Genomic DNA, 20,468 nt, shown 5'->3' on the forward strand with positions numbered 1-20,468 from the left:
AAAAAATATATATATATATATATGTATTCACTGAAAAACACCCATAGGTTTCAGGGATGTTATAGTTAGTTGGACATTTCACTCATAGAAAACCATCAGCAGTGCATTGCGGGGGCGCGAGTTATAGTTAGCTCAACTAACTATAACAGGGGAATTTCTATGGTTTTCGAGGAGTGAAATGTCCAACTAACTACAACATCCCAGAAACCTATAGTTTTTTCAGTGAATTTCAAAAGTTTTTTAAATGCTGATTTCTAAATATAACGTGCCTGAAACCATTGTTTTTTTCTGTGAATTTCTAAGGTTTTTTAAATGCTAATTTCTAACTATAACGTGCCTGAATCCTATGGTTTTTTCAGTGAATTTATAAGGTTTTTTAAATGCTAATTTATGATTATAATGTTCCTTAAACCTATGTTTTTTTCTGTGTTTTTTAATTATCAACCCATTCTCAACTTGGTGAAAACTGCAAATCTCACCACTCTTCCATCGATACCTTACGCCAACAAAATCGCCACAAACGAGAGCCACAACTAACGCTAATGAAATGCAAAGTAGGCGTTCCCATGCAAAAAAAACATGAAAACACCACTTCCCCATATTTTCAACGACCAGCCAAATCTGCAATGCGATCCAAAAAGCAGGTGATAAGCCGAGTTAGCCGTAACAAATTAACATCAACCTTTAACTGGTGTAAGGAGGTCGACTATCTACTCCGTGAATTGGACCCAACTCACAGCCACATCTAAAGACCAACACGTGATAGAGCTACTGATCATGCAGGTCTGACATGCAACTAGACCACAACACCAAGCGCCACCACCACCAGAACCTCCCCCCGGACCACCCCATCTACTAGCACCAAGGCAGCGCAAAACAGGACAACGGACCTTCCCAAAACACCATGAGGCTTAGCCACACAATAGCTGAATGTTGGGAGATGTGGCAACCAACTATATATGAAGGAGGCAAGTCACCCTTCAACAATAAAGCACACAATGCCAAGTGTAACGCTGATGTGCTGCACAGACATCACTATGCAAAGCACAAACCTCTCCATGTGGAGATATACTATTGATACTTGTAGTGTAGTGCACAGTGGAAGCAACCATGTTACCTCAGGCAGAGGGGAAGATCTTGGTCATGTAGCTGTGTTCCCCCCTGGAAGCGGAAGCGGAGTGGGCTGCTCCAACGTACGCCTCTCCAGCATAGCAGTATGAATAAATAGGCCAGGCTCTAGGCGTCGTTCACTTGAGGGAAGACCAACGAGTCTGTCACAGCGGCAGCCCTCACCCTGGCATGTGGCTACTGCCATAACCGCGGGCCTCCTCGACACAGGCCCCCTGTGAACCCAGCGGCACAGCACCGCAGACTTATGTCTGTACCAACTACTGCCTTCGATCTACACTGCGGACAGCAGCGCTCACAATTCAGATGCAGTGGCGATTGCAGATGTCGCAGTCCAGTTCGCAAGACACTTTGCTTCCAGTGCGGCCCGCCCAGACCACGCATCATTGCACGGTGCGCACACGCTCTGTGCTTCAGGTGCTACTAACTCACTGCACCATAAATCATCGCCACGTAGCTGTGCACCCATCCTGACCGCTGCCTCCGCCCTACACTGGGGTTACACGGTTCACAATTCAAGATTAGTAGCGACGCAAATTGTGTAAGACACTATAATGGGTTAAGAAGATCACATGCTCCCAATCTGTGCAGCTCAAGTCAACGTCACCTGCCTGTGGGCCTTTGCTGACCGCTGCCTCCGGCCTACACTGTGGAAGACCGACGACGCGTGGTGCCAACTAACCCTGTTCAACACAAGCCGGTCCCACATGTGTAAGTGTGTCCTGAGTCCTGAATTGCAGCGACCACAGCACCAGACTCCCTTCGATCAGTGAGAGGTATTTCCATATGGAAGGCCGGCGACACGTGGTACCACTGAACCTGCACTATGCACGTGGCTGTGGGCTCTTGCTCACCGCTACCTCTGGCCTACACTACGGTCAACACACCTCACAATTCAGATAGAGTCCTGATTCCACATGACGCAGTCCAGTAGCCAAGACACAATTCTCCCAGTGCGGCCCGTCCACACCTCGCATCATTACAGGCTCATACAGTCTCAACACTTCTGGTGCCACTAACCCTTTTTAACACAAGCCGATCCCACATGTGTAACTGTGTCCTGAGTCCTGAATGGCAGTGACCCCAACTTCGTGGCAGCGACCCCAGCACTAGACTCCCTTCAGTGTTATTTGTTGTTCTTTTCTTTAAATACATGTTTTTATATGTAAATCTATACATGACTAAGATTCTTCTTTGTCCAACCGCACAGGGACACTTCCAGGCCCAAGAAGGTTGTTGGGGGTATGATGGTAATGTGAGAAGAGGGTGCGTTACCTGCTGATGTGGGGAGAGGCAGTGTCAAAAGGGTATCCCTCACAGAAAGAACTCCGATATGTTTTCACAAATGCCTCGGACAAATGCCAGCTGACGGACTGAATCACAAAATGGTTTTTCAATGCTTATGTAGTGTGAGTTAAACAGTTCGCACCCAGGTTCGCAGAGGGCCAGCTGCGGCCCCTCCACTCGACTCACAGACGCAGTACTACTAGCCGTCCGCGTTATTGTAGCTATCCCTGCCCTGTTCCCTCGTACGCCACGCCACTGCGATTACGTTCCGACGTTGGCCCCACATAGCTACCTGCCGCAGGCGTACTCGCTGTTGGTGTGCAGGTCAGTGGTCTAGTTCTCAACATCTCACGGACACTCCCTCAGGGCAGGTTTGCACACACACCACACCCATCCGGCACATGCGTCACAGGCCATGTGACCACACAAATATATTAGATCGACAACGTCACATCCTTTATTGCCGGTGCTGACTAGATGGTGGACGCTCACCGTGTCTCAACCATATAGAGTCTTTGAAAAGTTGCGCAGAAGGTTAGTCGCACCCTAATCTGTATAGCCATCAGGGGCCTACCACCCCCTTGGCACGGACTTCAGATGCACAGGGTTAGTACCACCCAAACCTCATATGGCCATCAGGGCCTACCACCACATGCACACACTTGAGTTCCAAAAGCTGATGTGGTCTCCGCCATCGATGACTCAGGACTCAGTGACATGTGTGAGATCTGCCGGGACGTGGAGAAGCTGATGTGGTCTCTGCCATTCATGACTAAGGACTCAGCGACATATCTGGGATGCGCAGAGTTTTGACGGGCACATGGAGTGCCCACTGCTGCACACTCCGGTGGCACCAGGTAATTATTTGCTCATGGATGCGCAGAGGCGGCAGTGTCCGTCTCTCTCTCTCTCTCTTCCTTCTAGCTCTCTAACTCTCTCTCTTCCTTCTCCCTCCCTTTCTTTCCCTCTCTTTTTCTCTCTGGCTTTTTTTTCCTTCTCTGTGCCTCTCTCCTTTGATATTCCCATTAAACACGTCCTTATTTTGTGCTTTATTTTCCAGGCTCTGTCGTCGACATCCATGGTCCCCACAGGAGTGTTCCGCCTTCTTGTTTTCTATTATTTTTGTTACATTTTGTTTAATATATATATATATATTCCACCAACTCCGGTAATGAACCGAGGGCTGTCGCGGGCGGTCCGAGTCAGGATACCGGAACTCCTCGTATACACTCCACACTGTCCCCTTAAAGCCAAGGAAACACTCGGACACTCCGTAGAAAGCAAATATTTAATCCAGCAAGCAGAACGACGCGTTTCACCTTTACGGCTTTGTCACGCTCGTAAAGTCAACATTACACCATGTTTAAATACACCATGAAAAGTAAGTTAACCATTAAAATTGAAAGCGGACTTCTCATACACATATGGCTAAATCAAAGCGCTAATGCGGCGGCCATTTTACAATGTAGTATAGCCTGAAAATAACAGTGCGATAATCACCAATTCCATTCATAACAAGAAAGTTTGATGGTAGTTACTATAAATTCATAAATATAGAATACCAAAAAATACAAATTAATCAATATGCCTACAAAAACGAGCCATAACATTACATAAACGGAATGATATAACATTACCGAATGTAGGCTGAAAAGAATGGAAGAGGGAGGAAGCACCACATGATCTTCGTCCGAGTGGACAGTGAGGTATAAATACATATCGCATTTGAAGCATAGCAGGCAGTGGCCACATTAGCTGCATGTGAGGGTAACAACTCAAAATAGTGTAAATCCAAATCAAGAAAAACACTTGTACAGCTCAAATAGGAGACAAGAGAACATATTCACAGGTTATTCAGTCAACATCATACATGTGCAAAAAATGTGCAAAAATACGAGACATAGAGCATGCCTCCGAAAGATTACGCCCAAGTGGGCAATTGTGTTGACCAGAACATAATGACAAGAGTCCACATACAAATAGATCCTAGATGTTCTTCAACTAAATAGTCCACATGTGAGAGAAGTATCTGGAAATGAAAAAGAATTAGGGTTAAAACCTGAAAACCTCTTTACAGCAGACAATACATGTTCAATTCAATTGTGCAAATGTACTGCCAGTTCCTCACTTAAATTCAACCCCATAGGGGCCAGACTGCCCAAATCAATGATGTATCGAGATTCACACTTGGGGCATAGACCTTGATCATAATCCCGGGAGTCAGTTCAAACCCAAGTCAATATTTTTGCCCAACATTCAATGTGACGCCATAGAGGTCTTTGAAAAGGGTGTCCTACATGATTTACATAAACTTAGATTCAAAAAGATTCAAGGAACCAAAAAGAACCTTACAGCTGCACAAATTGCATCCATTGATCAGTTGGTGGGGGACAAGAGCATTGTTATCAGACAATCTGATAAAGGTGGTAATATTGTTGTCTTAGACAAACAGAAGTATTTGGCTGAAGGTTTGAGACAACTCAATGATACTACCTGCTATTGTGTATCCAGCATGGCTGAGGTTTTACAATCTAATATCATGTACAGGGAAACACTTGTCGAATGGAGAGAGAGAGGTTTGATTGAATGGGAGGAATTCAATTATTTATATTGTGCTCATCCCAGAATACCTATTCTATACCTACTCCCCAAACTACACAAGAGTATCAGTGACCCACCGGGTAGACCCATTGTGTCTTCTATGGGGTCATTGCTAGAAAACACATCCAAATTCATTGATTATTTTCTAAGACCTTATGTAGTGGCTCTACCTTCCTACCTGAAAGATACCACCCATTTCCTTACAACTGTTGATGGTATACATTGGGAGAAAGATTACCTCTTGGTCTCCCTTGACGTTAGCAGTTTGTACACCAGTATCCAACATGATCTGGGTGTGCGGGCTGTGAATCATTTCTTCAAATCTAGATCCATTTCACTGACTAACCATTCACAGATGATTTTGAAGATGATTGAGATTTGTCTCAAAAATATTTTTTTTATTTTTGATGACACCATATACAGGCAGTCACAGGGCACAGCCATGGGAACCTGCTTCGCCCCCAGCTATGCCAATTTGTTCATGGGCTGGTGGGAGGAGCAGGTTGTCATGGAAATGGCGGAATTCATCAATGTGGCCCTGTGGCTGCGCTACATTGATGACATATTTTTTATTTGGTGTGGTGATGAAAAGTCTGTCAGAAACTTTATTGATAAACTGAATGAAAATGAATTGAATCTTCAGTTCACTGAACATGTCAGTGAAAAATCTTTAGAATTTCTGGATGTCTGTTTGGAGGTAGTAGATAACCAACTATGCACCAAACTTTTCCGTAAGAAAACATCAGGAAACAGTATATTGAGTGCCAACAGTAGCCATCCACGCAATCTGATATACAGCATCCCTTACGGAGAGCTACTAAGAGCTAAAAGAAACTGTAGCTCTAGTGAGGCATATATGCACGAAAAGAAAATTATGTGCCAGAGATTCAGAGAACGGGGATACACGAACAAAACAATTCAGGAAGCTATTTCTAGAGTTGAACTTAAATCTAGGAATGATCTTCTGTATCCCCAATGTAAGAACGAACAAGAAGAAAGTCTCAGATTCATCACCACATTTTCAGGCCAGGCAACTGAAGTACGCCAGATCCTCAAAAAACATTGGCATGTGTTGCTCACTGACGATCATCTTAATAAGAACCTGGCTAGTAATCCCCAAATTACTTTTAAGAGAGGACGTTCATTACGAGACTTATTAAGTCACAATCACATTACTGAACGTGAGAGTAATTTCTTTAAGGGGATACCAGGTTTTAGGTGTTGTCGGAAATGCAAAGCATGTAAAAACAGCAGTGACTGTAACACATTACTGGTACCTAACACCAATAGAGAGTTTGTTATCAAGAAAAAACTTACCTGTAATACCACGTACTGTGTCTATGTTCTGATCTGCCCGTGCAACATGTGGTACATTGGGAGTACGAAACATGAGGCAAAGAAAAGAGTCTTGGAACATCTCCGTGCCATACGAAATAATAACAAACAATATTCTTTGGCACGACATTTCTTTGACAATCACATGCAAGATGACACACTGGTTCAAATGGTGGTAATTGACACTGTTGATCTGGGTGTAAGAGGTGGCAATAGAGAATTGTCACTCAGAAAGTTGGAATCTCGATACATCATTGATTTGGGCAGTCTGGCCCCTATGGGGTTGAATTTAAGTGAGGAACTGGCAGTACATTTGCACAATTGAATTGAACATGTATTGTCTGCTGTAAAGAGGTTTTCAGGTTTTAACCCTAATTCTTTTTCATTTCCAGATACTTCTCTCACATGTGGACTATTTAGTTGAAGAACATCTAGGATCTATTTGTATGTGGACTCTTGTCATTATGTTCTGGTCAACACAATTGCCCACTTGGGCGTAATCTTTCGGAGGCATGCTCTATGTCTCGTATTTTTGCACATTTTTTGCACATGTATGATGTTGACTGAATAACCTGTGAATATGTTCTCTTGTCTCCTATTTGAGCTGTACAAGTGTTTTTCTTGATTTGGATTTACACTATTTTGAGTTGTTACCCTCACATGCAGCTAATGTGGCCACTGCCTGCTATGCTTCAAATGCGATATGTATTTATACCTCACTGTCCACTCGGACGAAGATCATGTGGTGCTTCCTCCCTCTTCCATTCTTTTCAGCCTACATTCGGTAATGTTATATCATTCCGTTTATGTAATGTTATGGCTCGTTTTTGTAGGCATATTGATTAATTTGTATTTTTTGGTATTCTATATTTATGAATTTATAGTAACTACCATCAAACTTTCTTGTTATGAATGGAATTGGTGATTATCGCACTGTTATTTTCAGGCTATACTACATTGTAAAATGGCCGCCGCATTAGCGCTTTGATTTAGCCATATGTGTATGAGAAGTCCGCTTTCAATTTTAATGGTTAACTTACTTTTCATGGTGTATTTAAACATGGTGTAATGTTGACTTTACGAGCGTGACAAAGCCGTAAAGGTGAAACGCGTCGTTCTGCTTGCTGGATTAAATATTTGCTTTCTACGGAGTGTCCGAGTGTTTCCTTGGCTTTAAGGGGACAGTGTGGAGTATATATATATATATATATATACATACATACACACACATTTTGCAAAGTTTCATTTATCGTTTACATATATATTTATAAAAAAAGAAAGTTAAAAAAAAAAATTATAACGTTTTTGGTTGTTCTCTTCACTGCTGTGTGACTCTTTCTTGTTCTTATTACTGTTATTTGACGGAGTCCACCATGGTGTTAAATTTTGGGGAACTTATCGTGGGAATACTGGTGATGGATGCAGTTTACACCAACTTCTGAATAGTGTGTTAGATTTATCTCAACTTTACTTCCATTAAAGTGCTGATAATGAAATGCAGACTAGCCGTTCCCGTACAAAAAGACATGAGGTGCACCTTTGCGATTTATTCTAAATACTAAAATCCTGTATTGAATAGCACTGAGATAGTGGCTGCACTTACAGTGTACACACAAAATCTATTAAGAACTCTCATTGTATTTATATTGATTGGGAATAGTGCATCAAGTGCTGGATCTTGACGAGATACACTGCTCAGTTCGTATATTGTTCTGCACACGAAAAAAAATCACATCACAACTTTCACACCAACTGCAATGCGAAACAAATTCCGGCGATAAGCCATGTTAGCACCAGGTATTTTACACCTGCTTTCTGCTGATGTTAAGCAGGACGACTACCTGCACCATGAAACGGAACACAGCCAAGAGCCACACCAGAACACCCACAGGTGCCATAGAATCAATGAGCATGAAGCAGGGATACCCATGAGGGCCACAAGACTCATCGCAACAACTCCAGGACCGCCAACGCCCCCCAAACCCACATCTGAGCAAGTGTGTCCCTGTGGTCATTGTCTTCGCATGATAGGCGCGAGCCCTGCAACATCACAGTGTGCTGTCACCTCAGCGTTGGCAGTGAGCCTGGGCATGAAGCTATGTACGCATCCTCCTGCATGCACAACCAGCATGTGCTGGTCCGGAATACACAGGTGCGCGAAGGGGTGTGCCTATCCGGCAAGGGGGACAGGGTGTCTCGGACATGTCCGTGTACAGGAAGTGTGGTAAGTGTGTCTCTGTGTTCTGGTGTGGCCTGCCACAAAGGCTGCAGCACTCGATGTTGTAAAGTGCCATGCACCACCTCCAAACGGCACTGTGATGGTGTAGTTTGAATGTAGCAAGGACATGCGCGAATAGGCATTAAAATGATGTGCTGTACAAGTGCACGAGATACAACAGCGCACCGTAGAAAAGTGTGGGGGCTCGTGGGAGGGAGAAGCAGCTGTTTGGCAATGTAACACACAGTGAACTCGCCCATGTGCCACATGCAGGGCATCTCATCCATGAGAACCACGGTCGCAGACATCCCACAACACCAATGACCAGCCTTTGTACACATCCTGTATGAATGCAGCATGGTTTTCACTTCTATGCTCGTTCAGTGGTGTGATGTTGGCGGGTTGTGTGACTTGTGCTCCTTGTTGGTGTATTTCGTTTTGGCCATTGTTTGTCTATACTTGTGCTGTACTTAATTGTGCATGTGTGCCATTCTGCCCATCTCCCCCCGTCCCTCCACCTGCTTCTTCCTCTTCCTGGTGCTGTTGTGTCCATAATTGTGTTGCTCCACACAAACACATGTAAAGAACAAATTAGAATAGTTCCTTGATTCTTTTAGGTTTCAAAACTTTTTTCTATTGGTTTCTTTTTAATTTTCCATATAAACCGTTTTTTTAATATTCAACAACACATAGAAGTCAGAAGTGCAACATATTCTAGCAACACATTTTCTAGAACATTCTACAACATGTGCAGGTTAAAAGTTCATTTTTTTTAAACTTAACGATATTTTTTTGCAACATTTTCTCCAACATTTAATAGCACGTGCAGGTTAAAAGTTCACGATTGTTTTAAGTTCGAACAGTACCTTCCAAATGTAAGTAGCAGCTGTGGTTCAGTTGAGCAAATTTTATCCTATGATATGTACTCCACGTTGAAACTGCTTTTTCTTAACCAATCACAAAGATGCTTTTCCACAAAACGAATGTGCACCCTACTTTTAAAAAAGAATGCTTTTCAACTTCCAATCACGTATCGTTTTGTATGGCAAAAAAAAGTACTTCACCATCTTTAAACATATCTCTTATTCTACCAAGGAACTGCATGAGCTACAGACATCTTTCCATACCTTCCAACCATACCTTCAAAATGCTAGTGTGGATCGTAGGACATAGCTATATTTTCAGGTGCAAGAGGTATGCAGAACACAGACATATTGACTTAGACCTAGGTTTACAAAATGTGGACATTAAATGGTTTACACAGAGAAGATTGAAGTTGCACCAATTGCTACCTTTGGTTAAAACCTCTTTGCATCTTCCACACCCTGACCTCATGATTGTGCATTGTGGTGGAAATGACCTAGGCACATTGACTGGGGTAGGTTTGGAAATGCTTATGAAGGACACCTTTGGACACCTCAGCTCAGCACCATGTGACTCTGGGTAATAGCTCACTTAATAGCTCACATAATTTACATGCCGGCCTCGAGGGCCTTCAGACCCATAGGGGTGAGTAGTTTGCACTTTACAAATACCGTATTAATTTGATACGCGCAAATTTACCTTCACACTCCCTGTATAACACCCCCTAAGCACCATACACAAGTTACAATGTTCAAAACAAAAGTTCCTCCGACTAGGTATAACTACATGCTGACACTACTTGACAGATGTGGCACAGCGGCCAGAGCATATGACGTCACAGCATATGACACAGTTTGGACTCACGCTTTCATCCCCGACTCCAGCAGCACCTCAGCTTAGCACCACGAGACTCTAGACAATACCTCACATATTTTCCGTACCCCAGGACTTTCAAACCAGTAGGAGTCAGTAGTTCGTCCTAGTAGGTATAAACACATGCTGACACTACTTCCACAGGTGTGCTGCAGCGGCCAGGGCACATGACTTCACACCATAAGACACACAGTTTAGGCTCACGCTTTAATCCCCGACTCCCACAGCAGCTCACCTTAGCAGCATCAGACTACGCAATACCTCACTTAATTTCCGTACCCGGCATTTTCAGACCGGTAGGTATGAGTAGTTCGCTTCGCACCCCCTCAACACCCTATTTATTTATTTATTTTTGAGATTTATAAAGCGCGAACAAATGCCCGTAGGCGTCTCGCCTACAGAGGTTACAGTGCTCCTACCCTCCTCTTCCCACATTTTTCGCCCTTTTTCCCCCTTACTCGCTTCAACGGAGTAACAAAATGGCAGCCAACACTTCCTAGTTGCAAACGCTCACAGCGCTCGCAGCCAATCAGCAGCAAGCTCTTGCTTGTAACGCCTCAGCCAATCAGATGGCAGAATTCCCAAATATCGATATCTGTAAAATTCGATATTTCTCAAAAACTGCTGAACGGATTTCCACAGAATAAACAAAAGCGTGTTTTCTAGACCAAGACCCTTCTCCCTGCCAAATTTGGGGTAATTCCGTTTACCCGTTCGACCTGTAGCCTTGTCTAAAGTTTCAAATGGAAATTAACATTGAAAAAAACACGTTTTGGGAACCCCCTTTTTTCTAGGCCCCCCCTTGACGAATCACCCCCAAACTTTCAACATAAGAGCTGATCTCAACAAAGAATTACTTTTGAAAAATACCAGGCTTCACCTGAGTCTATGAACATAGCTTACTCTTCACGGAGGCTTGCAAAGGTTTCTAATGCAGAGGAGGCACTGCAGCAAAAACAGACTGGTTTAATGATCCTGTGACATCAACAGCAAGGGCAGCGTAAATGATGCAGCTTCTCGTTGTGTACTTTTGTGGGGGATAGAAACCATCGCCAGGACCTAACATTCCAATGCATAGATTCTTCCCAATTTGGCTGGCCTGTATCTCCTTCAGCTATGGCATGCTTGCACATTAATTGCAATCACACTACTGCTATTTAGAAAAAGGTGGTTAGGAGTAGCAGCAGGACACAAATGATAAACACTCATGATTTCACCCTGGACACCAACCTCATCCTCAAGGAACAAATGGCCAAAAAACAACAAGACGGGCCTGGTGGTACCAGCTCTCTCTTCTAAAGAAAGAGAAACTGTTGCTTCCAGAAAGTGACTTTAGAACTGTAGTTAAAGCCCTAGTGCTTTTGTATCTGGATGGTGGCAATGCCCTACTCAACGTTTCTCTCCTCAGGCCCTGAACAAATATGATCACATCACCCCCATTCTGATGGAAATCAATTGGCTCCCCTGGCTGGGCCATACCACATTAAAAAAACAGCTGTAAAATGTACAAAGCCACCAAGACCTGTACCCCCACTTATCTTGAGGACAAGCCCACCATCAATGGTGATTCCAAGCACACCACACGGTTAGCCTTCAGTAATGCTTAACTTGTGAAAATAAATAAGAGCCATGGCCCCCCCATCAGTAGGCCACTGCAGTCTGCGCCACCCATTGCCCAGGCCAGCACAGCAAATGACAGTACCAACACTACTACTAGCCATCATTCTCCTTAAGTGTGACAGTTCAGACTATTCCAGGCCCGCAACAGTATAATATTGGCTTGGGCGGCAGGTATTAGTCATTTTTTATATATATTAAATTAATAAACTTCTGTTGTATTCATCTCTAAGTTAGATAGACTTTGCCACCACTTGGCAGACTGTCATAAGTGCCAGTGCTGAGCACCGGAAATCATAGGCTGAAATTTAGCACTTGCCTTCAGACTAAGAAGAACAACAACAAGGAAGCAGGCCTTTTCGAGCTACGTACCCAGGATCCCCACATCTATTAGGACCACTGCAATGCTTCTCCAATTTGGGAAAGCGCTAAAGACACACCTCTGTAAAGAACACTACACCACAACGCATTAACAGTCCACAAACCACCTACCTCTTGATGACTTTATGATGGACTTTGACGAGTTACAGTGCACCACTGCTGTTCGGCTAAGTTTGTGCTATAGAAACTTTACATACACTCATGGAGACCCATCTGCATTGTGCCAGTGTCAAGAAGCGACAGCCAGCTGAGACAATGTGCAGTGGTTGATTTTAGGATCATTAGCGCCAGTTTATGAAAAATATACCAAGGGTCAAATCAAGACTAGGACCCAGGCCAGGTTTCTTTCTGAAAGAGGAGACCTTGCTGTTCTAACAATCCCATCCTCAGCGGCAATTGTTTAGATGCAAATATAATTATTCTGTATTTCAAGGACCGTATGTGAGCGAATCAAAATGAATGCCATCCTGAGACAAATGCATAGTTTGCTACGCAACTCAAGGCTGTAACTTACTCCAACACCATAAACCACAAGACAAAATCCATGAGTAGTTTGTGAGTCAGTAGAGCCCCGGATTACAAATTTACAATACAAGGATGTGCTGAGTGCCACAAACTATAAAGCTTCTTTGCACCGTTGAGGTTTCAAACAAGCCAGCCTGACTTCTGTAGCTGCGTTACGTCAAGTAAGTGATGCAGATGAACTCGAAATACAGCTACTTTGACGTAAGCCGTCAACTGTTTTTGAATGACGAGACATGCAAAGCTTGTCTTATAAGTCAAATCTAGAACAGACACTCTACGGCACCAGGTGGGCGTGCAAAGATGATTTACACCACATGGTAGTAATGTGCGCTACAAATGTACTGCAGGAAAACACAAACAGGTATTACTCTTACAAAAATAAAACTGATCAGTGCCAAACATTCAGCAAATGTCATTTTTTCGTGATGAGGGACTTCAAGTGCATCACTCTGCTTAGACCAATCTGTAAGTACACGGCTCAGGGGAAATGCAGGCAACTACATCTCCATGCACCTCATGAAGCTGAGAAATGTATCTTGTAATGCACATCTTTCCGATCAAATGACATTTAGGTAGGGGCGTAGCTTGGTCAGTAAGATTGGGGGGAGGGGGGGGGGAGGAGGGAGCTTCAGATTTTCCAACAATCGGGTGGTATATAATGTTAAAATATATTATACGACAAGCATGGTGTATGATAGAGGCCTATGGGGCAGTGGAAAGGGAGAGGAATGCAGATTGGTAGGTGAACTAAAAGAGAAAACCCTATATTTTGTAAAATAAACATATTTAAGGACTTTCATACAGAGAGGGAGAGAGTGTGCGTGTTTGGCTGTCTATGTTAACATCCCTGGTTAAATCCGACAGGCATCTCACCATACCCAACTGACAGCACCTTTAACAAACTACTGATCGGAAAGTACATTTGTTAGGGGGTGTAACACCTCAAACCCCCCGCCCTGTAGCTATGCCCCTGCATTTAGGCATGACATGGAACAGAGCTGGTTGGTCTACAACCTACAGGAAAAGTCAAATGGACCAGTAATTAACTAGGGGGCGAGCTTTAAATGTGATATACTGTCTTCAGTGTTACAGCTACATCCCCGTGTGCCTCGTGAACCTATTAAAGATATCCTGTAATACACAGCCGTAAGACTGAATGGCCGTTAGGTATGACATGGTAAAAGGTTGGTTGGACAACATCCCGAAGGCTTAATTTAATAAAAGAATAATGATGGGAGGAGCTTGATTTCAGATCTTCCATCTACTGCGGAACACTACAAGGGTTCCCTCGAAGCCAGCACAGCACGGATCACCAGCCCAAAGTCAGGAGATGAATATGTTTCAGTAGCAGGTGCAAGATCATCTAGACTTCAATCAGAATTGGTTTTGTGAGCGCAAAAGGAAATATTATGGGCAATACCTTCAATGTTTAACAAAATGATAGACCGTGTACAAGGGTCAGTTAAGTGGGTACTCACAAACATTTGTCTAAGGGCCACAAAGTACAGTTTGTGGTGTGACCGAAGGCCGCACTGATGCCAGCAGGGTGGTGGTATGGGTGGGTCAGGGATATTGAAATGAGGTGTAAAAACATTTTAAATAAGCGGGCAAGCATTTATTTGCAAGTTAATAAATGCTTGCCCGTCTATTTAAAAAATAATTCTGAGGAAGATCAAAGATCGTTCTCCTACCTGGCAGCCAAAACATGGAACTCCCTCCCCGCACACCTACGACTGACACAGTACCATCACACCTTCAGGAAACACCTCAAGACCTGGCTATTCGAGCAGTAGCAGCACCCCCCACCCCAGCGCCTTGAGACCCTCGCGGGTGAGTAGCGCGCTATATAAATGTACTGATTGATTGAATATTATTGTTCAGCTACTAAATAGCAGCTTGTGCTGCTGTTGGGGGGGGGGGGGCACCTGTAAAGGTCAAGAGGGCCGCAAGTGGCCCCCGAGCCGTACTTTGAGTATCACTGGCATCAAAAACAATAAACAATGTGGTTGAAGTCTCACGACGATCGTTGATTTGGCTACCAAATTCACCGTAGTCTGCGAAGAGTCACTTTGCTAAATGATGAAGGCCTGAAACGAAATGGGTTTATTAACAACAGGTCTCCGGTTCATGAGCAATAGGAAGAGGGAGGCTAATCTTGCCATTGTGCAAATGTCACACACGTGCTACGCACAGCAAACCCCGCGTGGACGGGATTAGCCCCAAGGGGAGAGGAGCATGGGGGCAGAGGCAGGGCGCGGCCTTCCTGCTGCGTCTGGCAGCTGCCTGTAGGGGGCGAGTGCGTCTATTTACGTCATACGTCTTCCCATGGCAGCACGTGCATGGGAAGTTGTGGCAGGGATGCAGGGGGCCGCGCGCTGTTCAAACTGCGCACCCAATCGCCTCCCTGTCACGCACTGCCACAAGCTGCTGAGTTAACCTGTCTATATACGTCTGTTCTGTTGACATTACTAATGTGCACACGTATGGATGGGGGGGGGCTAATAATAGGTTGTTCCACAAATCTTCGCTATGCAGTCTATTGCATGTATAATAAAGGTTTCTCGCCAATGGCGCTCTCAACCACCAAATGAATGAAACAAATAAACAAAAAAAGGGTAAGTACCTGGTGAAAGATCGGAGAGAGCTTTTCCTTTATTCGCCAAACGAAAGGTATCATTAAAAGCATTTTACTTCACCGACGCAACGAGCACAAAACGTGCATGTAAATGAGTTTTAGCAACTTCAGGGTCTGAAGAAAAGTGAACCGGACTCTGGGGCCTCCGGACTGCCTCATGTTTCTAAAAGCCCTAGATGTTCTGCACGGAGGAGATCTGGCGCTGTGCTGACAAAAGGAGGCACAAACATCAACCGGCATGACCTGCTAGGGCAATAAAAGCGAACAGCTCAAAGCTGCCAACTTTGACACAAAAACGAGTTCTGCCTTCATTTGGAAATCACTGCTTATGCTTTTATAAACATGGCAGACAGCACAAGGGGACCCGGCTGAACGACAAAACGTAAGTATAATACAGAAGTACATATTTCATTCGTATTGGTTTGTCAAATTAGGCAGCAAAAACCACACAGTCCATTAACCCACCCTTGTTTCTTCCACTGCTTCTCCCTTTGCTGTGCAGAACCACCCCTTCCACTGCACCAACCACCTCAATGCATCACCACACCCGCCCTTCTTGAAAGACCCCCCCTCAAAACAGCCGACCACCTTTTCATGTGGACATCTTCCCCTCAGGTCCCCTCCTTCAAACCAATGCCCTTCCTTCTGCTCCTCTAAAATTGTACCCATACAATTCTAACAACCTCCCCAAAGTGCCCTGGTTCAATTGCTGACATCACCAAACTCCCCCAAGAGGAAAGTTTATGTTATAGAATCAGATTCGTACCTGTTCTGCCATCAGTGTATCCCTGCAGCACTCTCTTAGATCAGATACCTTCAAATCCTAGTCTCAAGGTTTTAAATCCGCATCCACTCTAACAAGCCACCACAGTCTGTTACTTCAGCAACATATTTCCAAACAACACTGATTATGTGCCTCATCTGAAGTTTCCTTCCGCATACTCCATATGTCCGCATCATAGCCACTTGCCGTATTATATGACTGCGCCCAATCATCTCCCAAAGTGCCTTCCCTCCCATATGCCACTAGATCATGTCTCCCCAGCTCCATGTGTCACCCTCTCATTTAATACACATGGCCAATCAATTACTCACCTTGAAAAGCAAGCACCTTAAGTGTTGAGACATAGCTTATCTCTCTAACCTAGCCATACTACACTCCTTTAATCATGCATTACCCGATGCCTAATTCCACACTACCACTAGGAGCGCCTCTATTTTTCCCTTCCACATCTGCATACCCCTTCCTCCCTAGTGCCCCCTTCTTTCTTTTGGTTCCCACCATGCACGCTCCCGTTTCCCCTCAAATTATTCACCTGCCTCCACAATTAAGCCATTCCATTTCCATGTGTTCTTTCATTCCTCGTAATGTCATTCATCTGCGCCCTCCACTAATGTGTCATTCGACAATGTCCTCCACTAAATTTTGGCTGAGTTCCTCAATTATTTCCTCCCCTCATCACGTGCTCTTACTATACCTTGGTTTTCCCCATCCCTAACATGCCCCATTTCCAGCCATCACCATACACCTATCACAATGGTCACCTTCCCTCATGCCATCCCTGAATGCCAGTTTCCTTAAAGTTATTTCTTCACCTATTCTCCTTCTCCATTATGCCCCCTTCCCTCCTGGATACGTTATATGTTGGAGAGAGGATGCAGCGTAATGGCTAGAGCGGTCGATCTCAAATCTGGGGAACCGGGTTTAAGTCTCGGCAATGATGCTCAACATCCTGTGATTCTGGGTAAATCACTTAATCTCCCCATGCCTAACAAAAATTAACGTGTCCTTGTGTAATGCAACTGGTGCTCATGTAAAGCGGTCCGATACCTTCAGGTCAAGTTTGCGTTCGATAAAACTCTGAAAAAAATACATAAATAAAAATGAAAAAAATATGTATTATAAAAAAATAGAGAGCTAGCCTCACAGTTAAAAGCAAAAACAGCTGTACACTAATGATACAATAACTAGATGGCTAAAAGCATGACAAAGTTACAAATAGTGATAAGTACCCACTAACTACTGGGCAAGATGAACGAGAAAAGGAATCGCCTGCAGTACATTTTAAGCTATTGTAAGTGGCCAGCAGTTCTGTGACCATATAGAGACCGAGTTCCTTTAGAAGGTCATGGAACTCCGAGGTGATCTGAAATATCCTTTTAATGTACGGCAGAGGGTATTTTATTCCATATAATAAGTACATGCTCACACCATTACTCAAACCAATTAAGTTGTTGGGGTCTTGCCCTTTGATATGAAAGAGTTTTTAAAGGTTACATACATCAAGATTAAAAGTGAAATTGGTAAGGCAAAATTAAAACACACCGAGTAGCAGTTATTCATAAATTGCAGAAAGATATTCGAAAAGGTCTGATCAAAATAATGCTTTATTTAGTTCATAGCCTGTAGAAATATGGAAAGAGTCTGTCTTACCCGTAAATTTAGGGAGTGCAAAAAATAAGCATGTTGCAATTAATGTCTTCTGATCCCTGCCCACTTACAATTTTAAAAAACACAGATCTGAAGGAAACACCAGTTCTGGCTTTCGGCTGCAATTATGCTCCGTGACCTGCCTTTCACCTTCGCTGCTGGCAGCAGGCATTATAACGTTATGACACAACTGCAATAACTTCGTGAAGTGGAAAAGCCACGTCATGTTGTTAATGCAGGCGAGTAGAGACATTGCAACTCCACTGTAATAAGGAAATTAGAGACTGCTTTTATAGAAGGATCGACAGCAACTTCCACAGAAATCTTCATACGACTAATAACACTATAAAATGTATGACACTGTATAGAAACATATAAAAGAACCCATAGCTCAACTAACTCACTCAACCGGGATTCCACTGAACTTTGTCATACCAGTCTGCCATTATAGTGCCTCGTCAGGGGTAGTAAGCGCTATTTCAAAATCAATATATGTTAAACAACCCTGCCATCAAAAGGATTCACCCCTGACCATTCTCTATATACAGTGCACTCTCGTACATTGTCCCCGCCCCTTCATTACGCCCCCCACATACACTACGCCCCGCCCCCTCAATTATCCCCCGCCGCCCCTCTGCCTCCGAGATCCCCCTTACCTTCCAGCCGGCCGAGCTGTTGCTGTCGCCCTTGTCCTTGAAGTAGGGCACGCAGCGCACCATCCAGTCGTAGATCTGGGACAGCGCCAGCCGCTTGTCGGGCGAGCTCTCGATGGCGCGGGTGATCAGGTCCGCGTACGACAGGTTGCCCCAAGCATTGCGGCGGGACGAGCACTTTCTGGGGGGCGCCCCCGTGCCGGAGGCGGGCGGGGACGGGACGGCCGAGGGGGTAGCGGCGGCCGCAGCCCCAGCCTCCCCCAGCAGCAGCAGCCCGGGTCCTACGGCCATGGCGCCGTCTTCCTCCTCCAGCGGCTCCTCGTCGTCATCCTCCTCGGGGATGATGGAGCTGATAGCCCCGCCGGGCTCGACAGCCGCGCCGCCCGCAGCCGGGCTGCCAGGCAGGTCGGGCCTCTGCAGGGGCCAAGTGCAGGACCGCGGCCGGCTCTGGGGCTCGAACTCCGGGTCGATCTCCACCTCCAGCCCCGGGGACAAGGGCGCAGCGGCCCCCTCGCCTTCTGCCATCTTTAAAGCCCTTTGGCAGCGCAGACAACACGAATCCCAAGTTGTGCGATTGCAAAAAAAAAAAATTAAATAAAACAAATCCAGGAGTCAGTGGCTCAAACGGGCGTAAATGTCACTTTCCATGAAACACTCTCCTTTGTACCAGTCGTGGAGCGGGGAAGCAAAACATAAACAAATATACCATGCCACTTAAAAGTAAAGGGACGGAATTTGATTCTATTTTGGCAGGTCGCTTGTCTTAGGATAGCAGTTTATTTTCGTTCAGAGCCAATGTTTTTGTTCCCCTTAAAGAGAGGCCGTGCAGGAAGGCGTATGTGGGTGCCGTTTTCTTTCCTTACGATGATCCAACTTGTGTTATCTTTGCAGTGGGGTGGGGAGCAGTGCTCCCGTTCCCCCGGAGGCCTGGTTTGTCCTGTTCGACTTTCGGGGACGGGTCCTTCATACACCCACTGCGTCCGAGGCACTCAGCAGCACACGGGATCGTCCTGGTGTGCAGCAGACCCACATCCTGACCTGTCAGGCTCGGCTCATTCACCTAATCCCCACAGCGCCTCCACCCCCACCTGGCTCCGCTTTGTCACCCCAACAGCCACAATCCAACCAGGACGTGCCCTCCCCTACTTGGGGGATGGTGCGGGCAGAAGGAACGTAAAATAAATGCAAGATTTCCAAGCTGGTCTCTGCAACAGAAAATAACATAAAATGCAGCGTGTTGGGCTGAAGCCAGAGGAAGATAACCCAGCAGGTCTTTTCAAACCAAAAAAGAATGTAAAAACAACGTGTAACGCTGGAAAACCCAGTGATGAGTTGTAGCACCTATAGTCACAACCTTCTTGCTCATGCAGCTGCCATCTTGACAGTGGTTTTCCCTTCGTCAAGTCCTTTAAAAAAAAGCTGAGGGGGAAAAGGAGCGGCAGCAATTGCAAATGTGTCGGGGCTGCACGGACGTCCCGCTCCCGAGAGCCAGAGGCGGTGGCGGCGGCAGCAGCTACGGAGAATCCGAGGCGTTCACCTCCCGGTCGGGTGCATGCGCTCCGTCGCGTGCAGAATGGCAGGCGGGCTCCGCCGCTGCACACCGGGGCAGCAGCCTGCCGCTGTCACCCTGCTCCTTCCCTGCGCCACCGAGCCGCACATTCCTTCTCCCAACAACCAGCGGCAACAGAAAAGTTAAAGGCGCTGCATGCAGGCGGACCGAGGGAGGAGGCGAAGGGGGGGCCCGGCCTCAACCTAGCCTGACACAGACCTGCTCCCGCCCAGGGAGGCGGGCCGGGGAAGAGAGCCATCTGCCTTAAAGCGACACGCAAGCAAAGGCAGCTGACGTTCGACTCTCACAAAGTGGGCATGCCGAGGCATGCATGCATGCGAGGCTGACGGCGAGTCTATGGGTTTCAGGGT

At 45.4% G+C, this 20,468-nt stretch overlaps 1 protein-coding gene across 2 annotated transcripts in view; it reads right to left on the bottom strand.

The window, feature by feature from the left end:
• The window catches only part of FOXO3 (forkhead box O3), a 251,562-nt gene extending 231,314 nt beyond the window's left edge, over positions 1 to 20,248 (bottom strand). The window contains exon 1 of one of the 2 annotated variants that reach the window (XM_085611203.1): positions 18,552 to 20,233. In XM_085611203.1, coding sequence (XP_085467329.1) covers positions 18,552 to 19,073 — 522 coding nt within the window. In that variant the 5' untranslated portion in view covers positions 19,074 to 20,233. Of the gene's footprint in view, positions 1 to 18,551 lie in introns of both variants that reach the window. The other variant, XM_085611204.1, reaches the window with a different exon arrangement.
• Positions 20,249 to 20,468: the final 220 nt, after the last annotated feature.

The sequence above is a fragment of the Triturus cristatus genome, chromosome 6 (genome assembly GCF_964204655.1).
Source record: "Triturus cristatus chromosome 6, aTriCri1.1, whole genome shotgun sequence".
Classification (NCBI taxonomy): Eukaryota; Metazoa; Chordata; class Amphibia; order Caudata; family Salamandridae; genus Triturus; species Triturus cristatus.